Genomic DNA, 17,058 nt, shown 5'->3' on the forward strand with positions numbered 1-17,058 from the left:
CCTCTGACATGCCTTTTTCTCTGTAATAAATGTACTGCTCTTTGTATCATTCAGAGACTAGCCATGCCAAAATAATCCAAAAAGATAATAATTAATAGGATCATTGAAAATGGATGTCATGATGTTTACAAAAAGAGTTTTATAATATTCCCGGGACTGTGTGTTTGTGTACAAGAAAAGTTTAAAATGTGAAACCCCTGCTGGAACCATCTGCTCCACTCAAAAAAGCCATATCTAAGTCATCAACAGGCTGAATTTGTATCCCCCCTTTTTATTTTGCTACATCTAATATTAATAAATATTTTACTTTTTATTTTTAAATCAATGAACAGTGTTTGCTTAAAAAGAAACTTTTCATGATTTTGTTTAAAAAAGCATAATCAGGGGCGCTGGTGGCGCAGTGGTTAGTGCGTTCGCCCCATGTATGGAGGCTGTCGTCTCAAGCGGGCGGCCCGGGTTCACATCTCACTTGTGGCTTCTTTCCCGCATGTCATTCCCCACTGATTTCCGACTCTATCCACTGTCCTATCTATCCATTAAAGGCATAAAAAGCCCAAAAATAAATCTTTAAAAAAAAAAAGCATTATCAAAAACAATCCTTTCCCCTAGACTTAAATTATCATTTTATGATAAAACATATTAATATATAACATCCTGAATTGGGAGTGGATTGAACAGATACTCAGCACAGGGGTTTGTGGGATGATTCTGAGGTTAACGGGGGTAGAGGCTTGTTGTCAGTGGAGAACAGGTGCACGCTGCCTCCTGATCACTTTAATCATGATAGCATTGTGAGTCAGCACAATGAAGGCTTCCTCTGTCCCACCTGTGAGAGAAAGTTGAGAGGAGCCGTAAATCCCAGACGCAATTTGCTCGAGAGCCACCCAGAGCCACTTTCATTGAGTGCCATGAAACACTCGGAGTGGAAGACTGGGCCTGAGCGCTTCATCTGAAACAAGCTGCCTGGAGGAGATGAAAAGCAGCTTGGAAGCAGTGATTCACCTGCCCTCTCTCTTTTTGTTGGAGAGTGGGGACTCCACTATGGTTTTCCATTATAACTCCTGAGTTCTTCACTGTAGGGAGGATGCAGGCAAATGAAACGGGTTGTTAGAAAATAAGGCAGTCATCCATAAGAGGAGCAATATGAGTCTGCAGAGATGAAGACTGAAAGCAGCTGAACCAGATCCTCATTTGGCTCCTTCTTTCTGTTAATAACTCCCTCCTCCTAATACCTACTTTCTGTCCGTGCTTCAGGTTGTTACGGCTGCGTAACCCGTGGGGTCGCTTCTCGTGGAACGGTAGCTGGTCAGACGAGTGGACGGACTGGCCGCAGCACCTGCGTCACGAGCTGATGGCTCACGGCAGCAGCGAGGGCGTCTTCTGGATGGAGTACACAGACTTCATAAAGTAAGAGTCATGTTTAAAGCACACGATATTAACTTGGGGGAGGGCGTGGGATTCCTAATCTTTCTTAAAGGTAGTTTTGTTTTGTGTAGTTTTATGGAGTGTGGGTGCAGATGTTACCACTATGACATCACAAAACTGATACCACAAGGAGCTGATGAAGAACATGGTCTATACACTACTGATCTACCTACATAAAACATACTTTACATTTAGTCTGCTGACTTTTCTGTTTTCTTTCTAGCCTTTTTGCGGTCGGGCTCCTGAAACTGTCTTACGGTTGAGTGTGCTCCTTTTCTGCTCTTCTGATATAGAGGCTGCCTCAAACTTTCAGACTCTTCATTCACTCTCTTATTTTAAATTCCTCCCCCTAGTGGCCTTTAGGTGCATGCCATCTTCTGTGATTGTTAAGATAGGTCAACAAATACTTTTCAGATATATAAACATTAGGTTAACTGTACCCACGTGGAGTGAGACAGCGTTGTTTGTGTAGTCAGATTAAATAATGTCTTCATTTATTTTTGATCAATTCAGCCTCCTGCGATGTACTTGTGTATGCTCCTGTTGCAATTATAATGTTATTGCTTTTACTTGCAACCCCCCCAACTCCCAACAGCTAAATGTTGAGTCCTTCATGAAAGTGTAAATGTGAAGGCGTAACATCTGTTTATGTCTCATTATGTTTCTATAACTTTGAAAACTCATCTCAGTATATGTGTGCATAGCTGTAGCATCAATATCTCCTCTGTGCATTTGTTCTACACTTCATATGAAATACTGAACATTTGTGAATATGAGAACTTACTCACATGCTTGTGTAAAATAAAACAAAACGTGGCAGCTTGTAATCAGAAACATGTTGTCTGAAACAGTGAATGCGTTCCTTCTTGGCCCTTGCTACACTCTTTCAACAAGGTTTATGAAAAGCAGGCAAGTGTTGACATGATTCTGCTGAAAACAAGCGACACAGACACAGATGAACAAATGGCACAGACAACAGAACTTCTAACTTTCCAAATGTCCTGTAATTGCATCATGATGGATTCACTGAATATGATGAATGGCTGAGTTATCTTTGCGTTGTGTGGATTTAGCTGACCATCTGGCATTGGCTCCAAACTGAGTGACAGCGTTGTTGTTGATTTTATTACGCTTTGTTTGTTATGAGTGCATCATTCTCCTGTTCCTCTAACATGGTGTTGTTATGGTATTGTTATCTTTCTGTTGTTGTTGTTGCCCAATGATTTGGCAGGCAGAGGCTTGTCATGGCTCTCAGTCTGTCTCATGGTCATATTAGATTCATCCTGCCACTCTCAGCCTTCTCTACTGACTGGTGGTTTTTTGACTGTTTTTCTGTTTGTTTGAAAGTATGCACGTCCTTTTTCCTTCAGAGGTTTAATGTCCAGTGACCTAGTGGACATCTGTGAACCTGTAAATCTGTGACTGGAAGGAGAATAGATAAGGACATGACCTCCATGTGAAAAGTATTCGACTGCACTTACACTGCACTGAAGAGGTCCTCTTTAGGTGGCCTCCTCCAAAAAACCACCTTAAGCACTTAGCGTGTTGTTAAATGCAGCTATAGAAAGGTTGACATTGACAATCAATAGAAAAATATTACATCTTTTCTACTAGAGCCTGACCGATTAATCGGCCGATACGAGAATACCCGGTGGTATCGGCTCATTATATCGCAGATATGCGCCGATGTTACTTGCTTTATTCCCCAGTCAAATAGCACATCATTTGAGGTTCATTATATTAAACTAGCAGTTGTCTTTCACCAGCAGTGTTCGCTTTATGGATCTAACATCATCACCCTCCTGAGTGTCAGGCGGTGATGCACATACATGCACAGTTACTTTCCAGTTGAGTGACCATCTTCTCTTCATTAGGGCTGCAACTAACGATTATTTTAATAATCGATTAATCGGTTAATTATTTTTCCGAATAATCGATGAATCGGATTTAAAAAATTTTTCCAGTTTATTCAAAAACAGAACATTAGTTCATTGACAGTGCAAACAAAAGTGCAAAAACGACAGGTTACTGCTTGGACGTCTCCATGAGCTTTGTGAAATGGGTCCTTGAGGGAAGAGTGTAGTCAGGGTTCAAGGTGGGGATCATTGTAGTGAAGTTGCATCTTTATTTTCAACCATCGTCAGAGGCCTCATAGAGGATGCTATCTGTCAAGACGGATGCTTGCTGTGGTGTACATGATTGTTTTCTGCAATGACAAAGATAGTATTAGTATGTAAAACAGCACAATTTACATCTAATCAATATGCCTTGTTGTTTTAGTTATGAATTATTGTTATGTAAAGGCAAATAAGTAACCCAAAGAGCACGTTTTTATAATATATATTTATTTACACCAATACAGGTACCCTAAAAACTACTTATTTACACAAATTTAATTAAGTGTCTAAATGCACTTTCATACAGTGCAGTGTATTAACTCTCACCTTATTACAGAAAATTAACACTGGAAGCTTAATCATTAAATTATTAAATCATTGTAGTAAGTACATTCGTTTTTAATTGTTTATTTACAGCAAGCTGACAAAGTGCTTTACATTTTTTTTAAACTAAAATAAAATGTAAAAAACACACAAATATATTCCAACGTCAACAGTAAATAATGTGAAAAAAGCAAAGAATACATCTGACAACGTATTGAAAGTGGGCCTAAAAGGCAAAATAATAAAGTTTTCTTTAGTCTAAGCTTGTTTGGCTTTGGCAAAGTAAAGTAAATTTGATTGTATGAGTGAGCACTTCATCCCAGCCACCTAAGAAAAATATAAAATAAAAAATATATAATCCGTGTTCATGATTGTGCCGAGCTGGATTCGATCTCACTAAAACAAAAGTAACCCCTAATCACCTGTACCCTGCCTTACAGCGTGCATCACCTGAACAGTGACATTTCATCAATTCCATTACGTATAATTTTATGATGTCAGCCTCCTGGTCACATTTTAGTTTGGCTGCTTCTACAACAACTGGTTACCTTGGTTTATCTTCAAATACCCGCACATATAAAGGTTTTTTCTCGAGGCTACAGCCTTACAGACCACAACATAACAGACTCCTACACCACTACCCATTTTGACAAATAAATAATTTGAAACAGTGACAATCTATTTCAAAACAAACACTGAGCCACTGTTTGATTCACATGACAGGAGACTGCTGGGTTGATCTTAGAAAAACTACCTGAACATTTCTATTGCCATGCTTTTCAAATGTAAATGTCCACGGCCACCTATGATTGTATAATGGGCACTATACACACCACTTGCGAAAAAATAAAATAAAATGTATGCATGATCGCGTCGAGCTGGATTTGATCTCACCAGAGCAAAAGTGCAGACTAATCACCTGTGTGCTGACTTAAACCACATGCCAACTGAGCTCTACTGTTTCAGTTGAATCTGTCATGTATTGTTAGACGATGACCAGGTCACATTTTGGTTTGGTTGCAATTAAATCAACTGGTTACACTAGGTCCATCTTAAAATACCGCACATATAAAGGCATTTGCTGCTGGGGTTTCATTCCAATTGTATTGCTTTCAAATGATAAATGTCCAAGTCCACGTTGTCTAAATAATTTTCATAGTATTACTATAGTCAGGATTAAAAATGCCAGGATGAAGCAATCAAGTAATCAGGCATAGGAAGGGAAGTATAAAAGTCAAATGGGGCAGGTGATAGGCCCTTTGCTGAGTAGCAAGTAAGTAGTAGCAAAAAAGTAGTAGCAAAAAACAGAATAGCAGATAGAATAGAATAGTATAATTGATCCCAAACTGGGAAATTGTGGGATTACAGCAGCAGGTTGTCCAAACACACAATTAGTAATCTAGCAAAGGAAGGAAGCAGCTATGGACCCACAGATGGTAAAAGAACTGTTGGACTTCAAGCTGAAGAACATCTTCCCTCCAAACTTTAGCAAAAGTGAGCGGTATGTTCTGAAAAGAAGGGCAGAGAGTTACCAATTAATAAGTAAGTCAAACCATACAGCAGCACTGTGTTCATTGCCTGATTGAATTGTTAGTGTGAACGATCCTTTATTCAGTCAAAGTTAACAGAGCATTTTTGGCATCACAATACATGCATGTCCCCCCCCCCTTCACACTTCCTTCCCACCCCTAATCACACTAATCATTTCAAATGTTCATGGCAATGTATCTAGATGAGGAACTGTATTACCAGTGCCATAGAACACAAGATGAGCAGCAGCATTACATTGCAAAGGTGGTTCGTACTCCACAGGAAGCAAACGCCATCTTTGTGGAGTTTCATGCCAGTGCCATTGGGGCTCACTGTGGCATTGACAAAACGATGCATGCAATTATCCAAAGATATTACTGGCCTGGAATGAGAGCAGACTGTTTAATCAGACTCTTTAACAGCATCACCACCTCATGCTACACACTGTGTGTGTTTTTTTTTTTTTTTTAAGAACAACTGTGTAGTTACTGTGTAATTTTACATTATTGTACTTTTTTTATTTAACTGAATGTAAATATGTTTGATTTGATTTTAATTTCTATTTTAATTTTTAATAATTATATTCCTGTCCCCTGTTTTCTGGAGCTGCTGTAATGCACAAATTTCCCCCACAGGGATCAATAAAGTTTATCTTTATCTTTAGAACCTGTATGCAGTCTGTTAGCTTGTTTTGTCTGCTGCATTCAATTAAGGTTCTTTGTTATTATAACTACACCACTTTAGTTTTGCAGTTGTAAAAACTAAAGTGGTATAAGGCAGTCACTTTATACGCCATTTTCTAGTAAAGTCAACTAATTTGGGTTGAGAGTAGCTCGCGGGCAGGTTTTCAGTAGCTCGCCTACAGGTTGACCTACTGTGTAAAAAAAAAAAAAAAAAAATCAGACAGTAAATGCACCTCTTCCCACTATTCATATATTTGGACCATAAAAACAAGTGTAAAGTAGCTTAATTCAGCTGATGTGTGCTGTGTAAATGAATGCAAGCTATATGATGGAGCTCACTTTCATTTTTTCAAAGTAGCTCTCAGGTGAGGAAAGGTTGGAGACTTTCTTTGTGACTTTATATGTGCGGGTATTTGAAGATAAACCAAGGTAACCAGTTGTTGTAGAAGCAGCCAAACTAAAATGTGACCAGGAGGCTGACATCATAAAATTATACGTAATGGAATTGATGAAATGTCACTGTTCAGGTGATGCACGCTGTAAGGCAGGGTACAGGTGATTAGGGGTTACTTTTGTTTTAGTGAGATCGAATCCAGCTCGGCGCAATCATGAACACGGATTATATTTTCTTTATTTTATATTTTTCTTAGGTGGCTGGGATGAAGTGCTCACTCATACAATCAAATTTACCGCAGTAGATATGAGTTGCGACTTGAAATCAGTTAAATTATAATCTTAATCATTCAGGCATTCGCCAGGTCAGCTACAACTTTGACGTTTGTAAACAAAGGTAACCAGTTAAACTGAAAACCAGACAACATACAACACCGTCATTAACCAGCTAACGCTAACGTTACTTTAATGAACTTTTCATGCTTGTCAAGCTGGATAAAAAGTAAACACAGGCACCAGACGAGCAACCGGAGAGACTAACGTTACATTTTCTTACTTGAAAACGGAACAAACATGTGATTTTGTAGTGACTTACCCTGCTGTTGAGCTCCATTCCTAGTCAGCGAAGATGGTAAATGGACTTGAGCTTATAAAGCGCTTTTCTAGTCTTCTGACTACTCAAAGCTCTTTTACACCATCTGTCACACACACCCTTTCACACACTGATGGTAGTGATCACTATGTAGTATCATCAGAACCACTGAAGCAGAGGGAGCAATTCAGGGTTAAGTGTCTTGCCCAAGGACACATCGGACATGTTGCTCAGCTGGGGATTGAACCCTCAACCTTCCGGTTGAGGGTTCCGGTTTTGGAACCTTCCGGTTGAGAGGTGACAACTCTACCAACTGAGCCACAGCCGCCCCACAGCCAAGACTCCGACATGTTTACTTTTCAGGTGCTGCATCATCACTGTGGTGCTCCCGTGCCGTGCCATATCACTATTGCAAAGCTTGAAACTATCTCATGTTTTTATGCATTGTGAAGTACTCCCACACTTTAGAAGATTTCGGTTCTCTCCGCTCTGCTATGTTTAATATCTGAAATACCAGCTCCGCCACGCTGAGCTGTCGGCATGTAAACAGTTCGGCGTGTACGTCACCAGTCTGCGACATAGGGAGTGACGCATTAATCGCGCGACGCAACGAATCGATAATGAAATTCGTTGCCAACACCTTTATTAATCGATTTTTATCAATTTTATCGATTCGTTGTTGCAGCACTACTCTTCATTAAATATCTTTTCCACAAGTGTAACTGCTTTTGAGGGATGAACACTGAAAATATGTATATCTATATTTATCTGTACAGAATGAACATAGATCTATGAAAGATATCAGCTGATGTATCGGTATCTGATTTCTTTCCCCCCCGATATTGATATCGGTATCTGCCCCAAAAAATCCCAGATTGGTCGGGCCCTAATTTAAATTCACCCATTAAGCCTGACTTTAAATAAGGAATTATTTATAGACACTGTGTATATATATATTAACTGTATTTTTTATTTTATTTTATAATCCAGTTTTTAACTGTTAATACTATTACATAGTTAAAACTTGGCTTGTCATTTATCTGTGAAGCTCTTTGAACTGCAAAAAGAAGATGCTGTAAATAAGAAGAAAGTGTTCTTATTAAGAGGAACGATGAGTACCTTTCAGCAGAATAACAGATGGAATTAAAAGTAAAGCCTGATATGCTAAAGGAGAAAATTAAGTGAAAGAAGTTCATTCACGCTTGAGAAAAATGTGACCTAAGAGACAGGACCATAATAGACTGGAAATGAGCTGATTTTATTTTTTTACCATCTGATCATCTGATTTATGGAAGCTGTCTGAAAGTCCAACACATAAGTAGAGTCACCTAAAAAGATGAAGCGTGTGTATTGGTTGTGTTATATATGTCCCCTCTAATAGAATAAGAGTTGCAATAAGACCAGAAGGATCAATAACCTGGCTGTCCTCGTGTACCTGAAAAATGTATTTGTTCAAGACCAGAATCCCATCTGTCTTCACACTGGTTATTGTTTTCTGTGACGGAAATCATCTCAGCTCTGATGCTTTAAGACAAACATACGGCCCCCGTTAAAAATAAAAATTGGTCAGCTTGTTGTCGGAACATCAAGACACTTACACTGACTCATATGCACAAAGCAGACAAGTATGACTCGTGCTGATTATTAAAGATATTTCAGAAAGACATGACGAGACTACTGCAGACGTGTTCTTCTCCAGGGATGAAAAGCATAGACTTGAGAGTTTTCTTCCTCTCTTCTTCCTGATTGTCAAAAAGAGCAAAGCACCATGTAAGACAGATGTCAAAGTGAGGTGGGGAAGTGATGAAACAAGGAAAAACAGACTCAAAGTGTGGAAGAGAATATCTCTCAGGGGCTTTGGCTTCAAAAGAACAGGTCTGATATGTTAGGGAGGTAAATGGTGTTTGTTCTGCAGCACCCTCCAAGGCTATGCTAACGTGAACCAGCTGCTTGTGATGCATACAAATAGACATAGAGAGGAGGATCAGAGGGTCACATTGTTCCTTCCTTGATCCTGCATATGCAAGGCAAATCTATTTATTCTCAATTGTCTCCTCTCACAGGTACTTTGACTCAGTGGACATCTGCAAGATCCACTCAGACTGGCAAGAGGTGAGACTGCAGGGCTGCTTTCCCAGCAAGGCGAGCGGGCCCGTCACCGTCACGGCACTCACCGTGCTGGAGCGGACGGCGTTGGAGTTTGCTCTCTTCCAGGAAGGAAGCAGGTAAACATGACAGGGATCATTTATTTTTAACACTCACCCTCTCCTTCCCTACATCTCTCAATAGTACTGTTCACTTGAAATCAGCTGATTGTGCAAAAGCGCTTCAATTCCTTTCCAGGCGTTCAGACACGGCCGACAGCCACCTGCTGGACTTGTGCATCATGGTGTTCCGAGCGTCCTTCGGCAGCGGCAACAAGCTGACTCTTGGTCGCTTGTTGGCTCACAGCAAGCGAGCGGTGAAGAAGTTTGTGGGCTGTGATGTGATGCTAGAGCCGGGCGAGTACGCTGTCGTCTGCTGCGCCTTCAACCACTGGCAGATGAACGTCAGCGGGACGGGAGGACCCCCCACGCCAAGTAGGTGTTTCAGACTTTACACACACAACCTTTTCATTCCATTTCTTATTCTTATTCAGGAGACACAGTATGATAATAGTCACATGGGAGGCAGGCAAGCCAATCCCCACACAGCCTTCAAAAATGTCCTAACCAAAATGAGTAGCTTTATGAATGATGTAGGAAGAACTATTTTAACTCGTATTATTCCGGATGCTTAATCAGACTCTTAATTTAAACACTTTTGATCTGATTTTGAAGTATCTAACTGTCTTCCTCCCAGTCTCAAGCCCCACCAGTGGAGCAGCACGACGGCCAAGCCAGGAATTTCCCGGCTACATCCTGGCAATTTACAGCTCCAGACAGGTGATGGTGGAGCAGGTGGAGGCGACTGCCACCACGCTGGCCGATGCCATCATCCTGCTCACAGAAAACAAAGGCGAAAGACACGAGGTGAGAGCAATAAAACAAGCTGTAGCTGTGTGAAAAAAATCACTGCTGGGTCTGCCCTCACCTCACTCTGTCTCACACCTGCACACACACACACACACACACACACAGTTTGTTCATCTCTGAATATATTATATATGCTTGTGAAGCTGCAGAACGCTTGCAGCTCTGTAAGCCACTTTGAGATAACATTTTAGATTTCCTCAGCAGAGTCCTGAATCCCATTCTGCTTTTACACTTGAGAGTATGTGCAGTGCACATTATCTCCTCTACACACACACACACACACACACACACACACACACACACACACACACACACACACACACACCCAAGGAAGGAAATTATTCTGGCTCTCCTGAACAGCATTCCAATAAAGTGGCTTTTTGAACACTTGAGATCATCTTTGTTAAGTCTTTCAGCTCTCCAGGAATCCAGCGCTCAGAGAAGGTGGGCCAAACACTCAAGGATGCAGGGCTGACACTACATGAAGACAATCAGAGCAGTCCTCAGTCAGAACAAGAGCACATTTGTGTTGTGTTTTTTCAGGGCCGATGCTTCTCTTTTTTCGCAGTTATTCAAGAGTCATACTGCCAGAAACTTATCAGTGTCTCTGCAGATAGTAGCCTCCACACACCAGAATGTAGTGCAGCCACAAGATATATTCTATCAGGGAAAAACCTTCACATTGGGTGCTATCAGAATAAGAATCATGCTCTACACCCACAGCCGTATATGTTATGAGGTTTGCTCAAAGAATACAAATGGAGGTCGTGCAGATGAATCACACACACAACGTGAACCATTAACACATTTAGAATCAATTTAATCTGAGCACACAATGACTAAGCTTTTCTTGTACTCAGCAGCCACTTAGTAACTTATTCCACATTCTGTCTGCTGAAATGCTCATTGTTCTTTAAATGCAAACTCACACAAACATGTCAAATGTCAAACAATGTTTTTTATTTTATTTTATATGGCGAAGTATGTTTTAAATAGCATGACGTAAGCTAATGTTGAAAAATGAAGCCAGTGTAGTTGTGCAAAAAAACGTGCAGTTCCTCAAGTGTCCACTTGAGACTGGCTCCAAAAACGAAGGACTCTCCATTAGGTCCCATTTTAAAATGTCAATTTTTAAAAGCAGAAATAAACATGTTTGCAGCCTGGTTAAAAACATGGTTGTTGACTCTAGAGTCTGCATGAGGGGTTCATGTTTCCTTCTAATCTGTTTTGATTCTATTAGGCGAAGAGTTTTGTATAATTAGGCTTAGTCTTCGTTAGCTAAATCCTGTTACTGATCTCAAACCATCCACTTTGTCTGCGTTGTTTTCATCTTTTCAAATATGCCAGCAACATGACGAGCTAGATGATATTCATTTAGTCCATCTCAGCTCCACATCTTTGCCTGCTGCTTTTCCAAAATGGCGTCTTCAAATCTTTTTTGTATTTCCTGAGTGATATCAGGCTGACACACAGACAGAACATCATCCTCACAGCAGTATTTTTATTTCATGTATGACTCAGCCGTCGCCTCTTTGTTCATGTGTGCGCTCTCAGGGCCGGGAGGGCATGACGTGCTACTACCTGACCCACGGCTGGGCGGGGCTTATTGTGGTGGTGGAGAACCGCCATCCCAAATACTACCTCCACGTCTCCTGTGACTGCACTGACAGCTTCAATGTGGTGTCCACACGGGGAAGCCTCAAGACCATCGACAGCGTGCCTCCTTTGCACAGGTACACACACACACACACACACACACACACACACACACACACACACAGAGCTAGAGATCTGTGTTTCACTGGAAGCTTTAACCTAAATAGATACAACAGTGGAATAAATGAAATGCTCTGGGAACATACTGTGCAGGTGCAGCAAACATCCTTAGAAGAAGATTATATCTGCACACATATACTCACTTACTGAACATAAACACAGTTATCCCAGAGGATTATCGCTCCATATCTCTTAATAATCGACCGAATGCTAGTCTCAGCACAATTACAACTGCCTTTGTCTCTCTTCTGGTCTTCTGTTTTTTCTCTGCCTATTACAGCAAATCCAATAAAGACCTGAAAATACTGCTCTCTCTTACACACCTGGAGCACAGAGGAGCTGTCCACACCTCATTAAGTTCTCCAGGATTTTGCTTCATTGGACATCTTCTATATGAATGTGTCCATCGTACAGACATTTACGTGATTTTACCACCTTTATCACCTTAAAGTTATGTCCCACGTTATGGCAAACTGTAAAAAGGCACCAAGCATGAGGAGCTTTTAATGTCATTTTCTGTCATCGTACAAGAATATTATTTTCCTCCTCTAGGTCAGATCTCAGTGCTCCAACATCACAGCCTTATTTTCTAATGTTCTTGTAAGGTGTTATACAATCAGCTCTTAGGTAAAAGGATTTAGCAGTTAAGTAATCAAATGCTTAAGACTGTAGAACTGTGATTTTTGTCTTTTTTTTTTTTACTCATTTCCTGATTTCCCATAAACGTATTGCCTAATCGAGTTCCAAAATAGACAGAATCAGAAAACCTGCTACAATAGAGCTGATTAATCACATTTTCTTCTGCAAATCCAACCTTTCACTTTGCCAACAAAGCTTTTCCAAGATCTGTGTAACACTAAGGGTCTGTAACCAAATGATTAGGAGGGGAAGAGGGCAAGAACATTTTGTTTTTTTCCTCTTTACTTTTCTAGTAATAGTAATTACTAACGGTTGCATTTAATGTACCTTTATAAAATAGTATTTATGTGAGTTTACTGGAATGTGGAGTGGGGTAAAAATAAAAGTGTGATTTCTGTGGTCTTCAGTAGCTCTTTAATTGAAAGTTAACTGTATTTTTTTTATTATTTCTGTAAATATATTATCCTGAGACATTAAAGGATGGTATTGTCACTTTGGAAGATAAGAGGACGGCTGGAAAAAATCTGTTGTATTTTTCAGCACCCCTCCTTTGCTTAATAATTGAATACAGTCTTTTACTTAACAACACCCTAAACAACGCAAAACAAATATTTCTACTAAACTAAAACCCTTTTCACACATACGGAAATCTCCTGAAAAACTCTGGAGATTTGTCTACCTGGAGGTTCTTTAGGCTATGTGTGAACGCAAACAGCCGCATTTTTCGCGCAGACTTTACCCGGAGTTTCTCCTCCAGACCCCTAGTATTTTATCCGCAGAATATCCGAGTGAGCTGATGTCTGAACGCGGCCGAATATACTCCGGAGATTTCAACTGGAGCCAATGGAAAGAGAATGACGTTTATATACAGTGACTGTTTAAAGTGTCTGCACGAGACCACTACGATCTCCGTGCTCTAATTAAACAGCTGTATTCTGTTTTCTGTTCGTCAGTATGTTGTTCTCCTCTCTTTTGTGGATGTTGTCATTCCATTGGATTACACATAGCATTGATATAAAGGCAAATATTCTCATTATAACATCGTGTAGCAGACTCTGTTGCTCTACTTCCGCGTTGTTTATTTACATCACGTCTTACCTCGGGAAATCCCCCCCCTCCCCTCTGACAGGGAAAGTCCTCCGCTGTGAGGAGCACATGTGAACGGCTAGGTCGGGAGAATCTCCAGAGCGTTCCTCCTGTAATTATCTAGATATTATCCGGAGTGCAGATGTGAAATCGTCTTTAGTAAGGTCTTAAAGTGTAAATAATTTCTTCCAATGCTCTCCGTGTCCCCCTGCAGGCAGGTGCTGGTGGTGCTGTCCCAGCTGGAAGGAAACGCCGGCTTCTCCATCACCCACCGCCTGGCTCACCGCAAAGCAGCCCAGGCCTCGCTGGGAGACTGGACCCCCACCAAGGCCACACACAGCCCCCAGCTCACTCCAGACATTGACGGCCTGCACAGACCACGGCCGCTATGACCACTGCCCACGTCCTCGCACACACAGACGTTTTAGTCCAATAAAGTGTCAGAGCACTGGAAACCGGGCGAGGGTTATGATACACACCTGAATGTAAAGCACTATGGAGAATTTCTGTGCTGTAACGCACCATAAAGTCTTCATCCGACCTTGCAGGATCTCTCCCTTGCCAAGTGGATGTGCCATGTCCGGATGAAATAAGGGAAGCAGGCAAAAGTATTTTTCACACAGGATCCAGTTTAGACTACTTAAACTTTTGGACATTTTGGTACAAGCGCTGTACGTGGAACTGATGTCATCCCCTGCTCGGAAACAGGGTGGAATGCCGTAACTACTGAGCCATTTTCCGGCCCACATTCTTTGAGCCAGCCTCCTGCAACGATCAGACATTTAACCCTATATTGTCCACAAAGTAGGAGACTTCAGGGGGAGTTTATCTTGGTACTTAAAATGAGCCAACTTGTAGTTTCACTCAAATGTCGTCGTGGTTTTTTATTATTATTTGAGAACACACACATTGGTCTTACTTGTTGTTTGCGCCACCCTTGTTGCTGTCTTGTCCATATTTGGGGGTTTGAGGAAATAGAAAAAGCCATCGTTCATATTGTACTGTGTTGCATCATACTTCATATTGGGTGGAGTGGTGTCCAGCCCCTCTAGCTCAGGACCAAACCCAGGATTTGTAAAGTTAACCAGGGTCAAGCTAGTCTTAAAGCTGATGTTGCTCAGACTGCTGGAGTCACTGTGGTAAAGAGCAGTGTCATTGTGAAATACTGGCACATAATAATAGAATTCCCGCCTGCATGGTTTGATACACTAACATTCAATTGTTGCTTTCTTTCCCTACAGAGGAACAACCACTGTAGTGTTTTCTCCCCGTCCCCCTTTACTTTAATTCATCTTCACCTCACTTTGGGGTCTAAATGCTGCAGGCGAGTCATTACTTGACCAGGTTTGTGATTTTCCCCCTCAGCACGCTGGATTTACTCACACACTTTATATCTTTACTCATAAATCCACATTTGGGGAGCAACTTTCCTGCCTCTAGACATTATAAAGCGTGAGTTAATGCTGCATGTTACGCTCTTGTTTTGGTACTTGAAGGTCAGAGAGTATTTGTGTGTTCCTCACGCTTTCTACAGTTGTCGGTTTACACTTTGAGAGAGCAATGGAGGAGCTGCTAGCTGTTTGAACACTCACTTTGCCATGAGGGAGCTCTTAAGAGGAGCTGCTAAGTTAACTTAAGGAGGTCAGGGATTTTTTTGTTTGTTTGTTTGCTCAAGTGCAGCATGAGCATCTGGGCCACCCTCCCATAAGAATACACCGACGGCACATTAGCGACAGCAACGGCATCCTTGTGTAATAACAAATTAGTGTTTAGTCAGACTGCGTGCTCACATCAGGAGAAAGAAGGGACCCTTGAGACGTGTTGTGACACTGAAAGGAGTTTAGTCACTGTGCAGCGTTGTTTCAAAGGATGGTCCTGTTTGCTTCTTGTTCTCCAGTGTCAAAAAAGCCATTACTCCTCATTCGCCTAAGATCCATCAGTCCACAACACAAATGTTTTGTCATGGAGAAAGGAACGTGGTACTATTGAAGTGAGATGAAGGGAGAGACTTGTCAAGGAAATGCTGTCTAACTTTTATGTGGAGAAAACTTGAAAGCTACCATGATAAATTCCTGCATTTCTCATATAGTGACTCACATTTAAAAAAAAAAAAAAAGAAATGCTATTTTTTTTCATTTTCAATTCAAACAGTATGAGGTGATTCACATCAGGACTTTAAGCTTGACTCAAGGTGAAGCAACCTTGAGTCTAACAAGTGCTGAAACATGTCATGTCACGAGTATTGGCACTGTGTCCCCATGTTTGCAGTCTTACTCACGAGCAAACCAACCAGAGCAGTTACTATGAAAAAAAACAACTGAACATATGTTTTCCAAAGAGACATAAATGTCAAACGTCCACTGTCAGAAGTCCTCAGTTTGTGCATCTTCACAGCCCAGCAGCTGTGTGACCTAGTTTATATGTCAAAGTGATTTGCAGGTCTGTTTTGTCTGAAAATTATGGAATACTGAATGACAGAAAAAGGAATGTGATGTTTTGTGGAGTGAGTCTGATGAGAAACCTGCACTGAAACACCTGCAGTGACAAAGCACCTCACACATTCAGTGTCACTGCTGGATCATTTTACCTTTACACCAGATATTGTTTTTATACTTTAAATTTGTCATAACTGTCATTTTGGCTCTAGCTGGTGTCCTCTGAACCTTCCCCTCTTCTGTGAAGTAGTGTTGGTGACTCTTCTGTGTGTCATGGGCGCCCCCTGCTGTTTGAAGAGGCTACAGTAAGATGAAGAAAAAACAAAAAACTAGCTGGTCATGGATTGACCAGCCAACACACACAGCGCCTTCTCCCTCCTTTCTCCAGAGTCTGGTCCCTCGTTCTTCTTTGTAAATTGTACAGACGGCAAACTTAAGCCACACAAAACTATAGAAAATGGAAAAAAAAGAACAACCCTTTTAAAAATTGTAAAAAGAAAAGAAGACTATGATGGCAGAAACAAAAAATACACCCTATTGCTGAAAAAATGGAACTCTTGATGAATGTGATATATATTTTATTGATCTTTTTTGGTGGGGGAACATGAATATATGTGTATAAAATATGTATGTTTAATTTTCAATCTCAGGTTCCAATGGACCAAATAAATTTTTTTAAATTAAAAAAACATGTCTTTTTTTTTTTTTTTTTTACAAGGAAATTGTCTTAATGCATTTTCTCAATGTGCATTTTTTTTTTTTTTTAAAGGGACCAAAGACATTTTCTGTGTTTGTGACTCATGCAAACAAACTCTTCAGTTGTAATTGATGAGTAATAGAATGCTTTCAAGCTCATTTATTCAAGCAGGAAAACAGTATAAAGTAGTCACATTTCTAAAGTGTTTTTCATTTACTCGTTTACTTCACTTTTAGTGATTCCAGAGTGACACTTTTTGATGTTCTGATCTTCAGGTCCTCTCTGCACCTCGTTTCCTGGGCACTGTAAAGTGTCTCTCTACATCACTACATCACAGTGTCCTCTTC

The 17,058-nt window shown here is 40.7% G+C and overlaps 1 protein-coding gene across 3 annotated transcripts in view; it reads left to right on the forward strand.

The window, feature by feature from the left end:
• capn15 (calpain 15) overlaps positions 1 to 16,703 on the forward strand; it is a 44,486-nt gene extending 27,783 nt beyond the window's left edge. For all 3 annotated transcript variants that reach the window (XM_061028985.1, XM_061028986.1, XM_061028983.1), the window contains 6 exons: positions 1,255 to 1,407; positions 9,128 to 9,289; positions 9,408 to 9,643; positions 9,906 to 10,075; positions 11,633 to 11,811; positions 13,794 to 16,703. In XM_061028985.1, the coding sequence (XP_060884968.1) occupies positions 1,255 to 1,407; positions 9,128 to 9,289; positions 9,408 to 9,643; positions 9,906 to 10,075; positions 11,633 to 11,811; positions 13,794 to 13,971 (1,078 nt within the window). In that variant the 3' untranslated portion in view covers positions 13,972 to 16,703. The remainder of the gene's footprint in view (positions 1 to 1,254; positions 1,408 to 9,127; positions 9,290 to 9,407; positions 9,644 to 9,905; positions 10,076 to 11,632; positions 11,812 to 13,793) is intronic.
• Positions 16,704 to 17,058: the final 355 nt, after the last annotated feature.

The sequence above is a fragment of the Labrus mixtus genome, chromosome 21, assembly GCF_963584025.1.
Source record: "Labrus mixtus chromosome 21, fLabMix1.1, whole genome shotgun sequence".
NCBI classification, from domain to species: domain Eukaryota; kingdom Metazoa; phylum Chordata; class Actinopteri; order Labriformes; family Labridae; genus Labrus; species Labrus mixtus.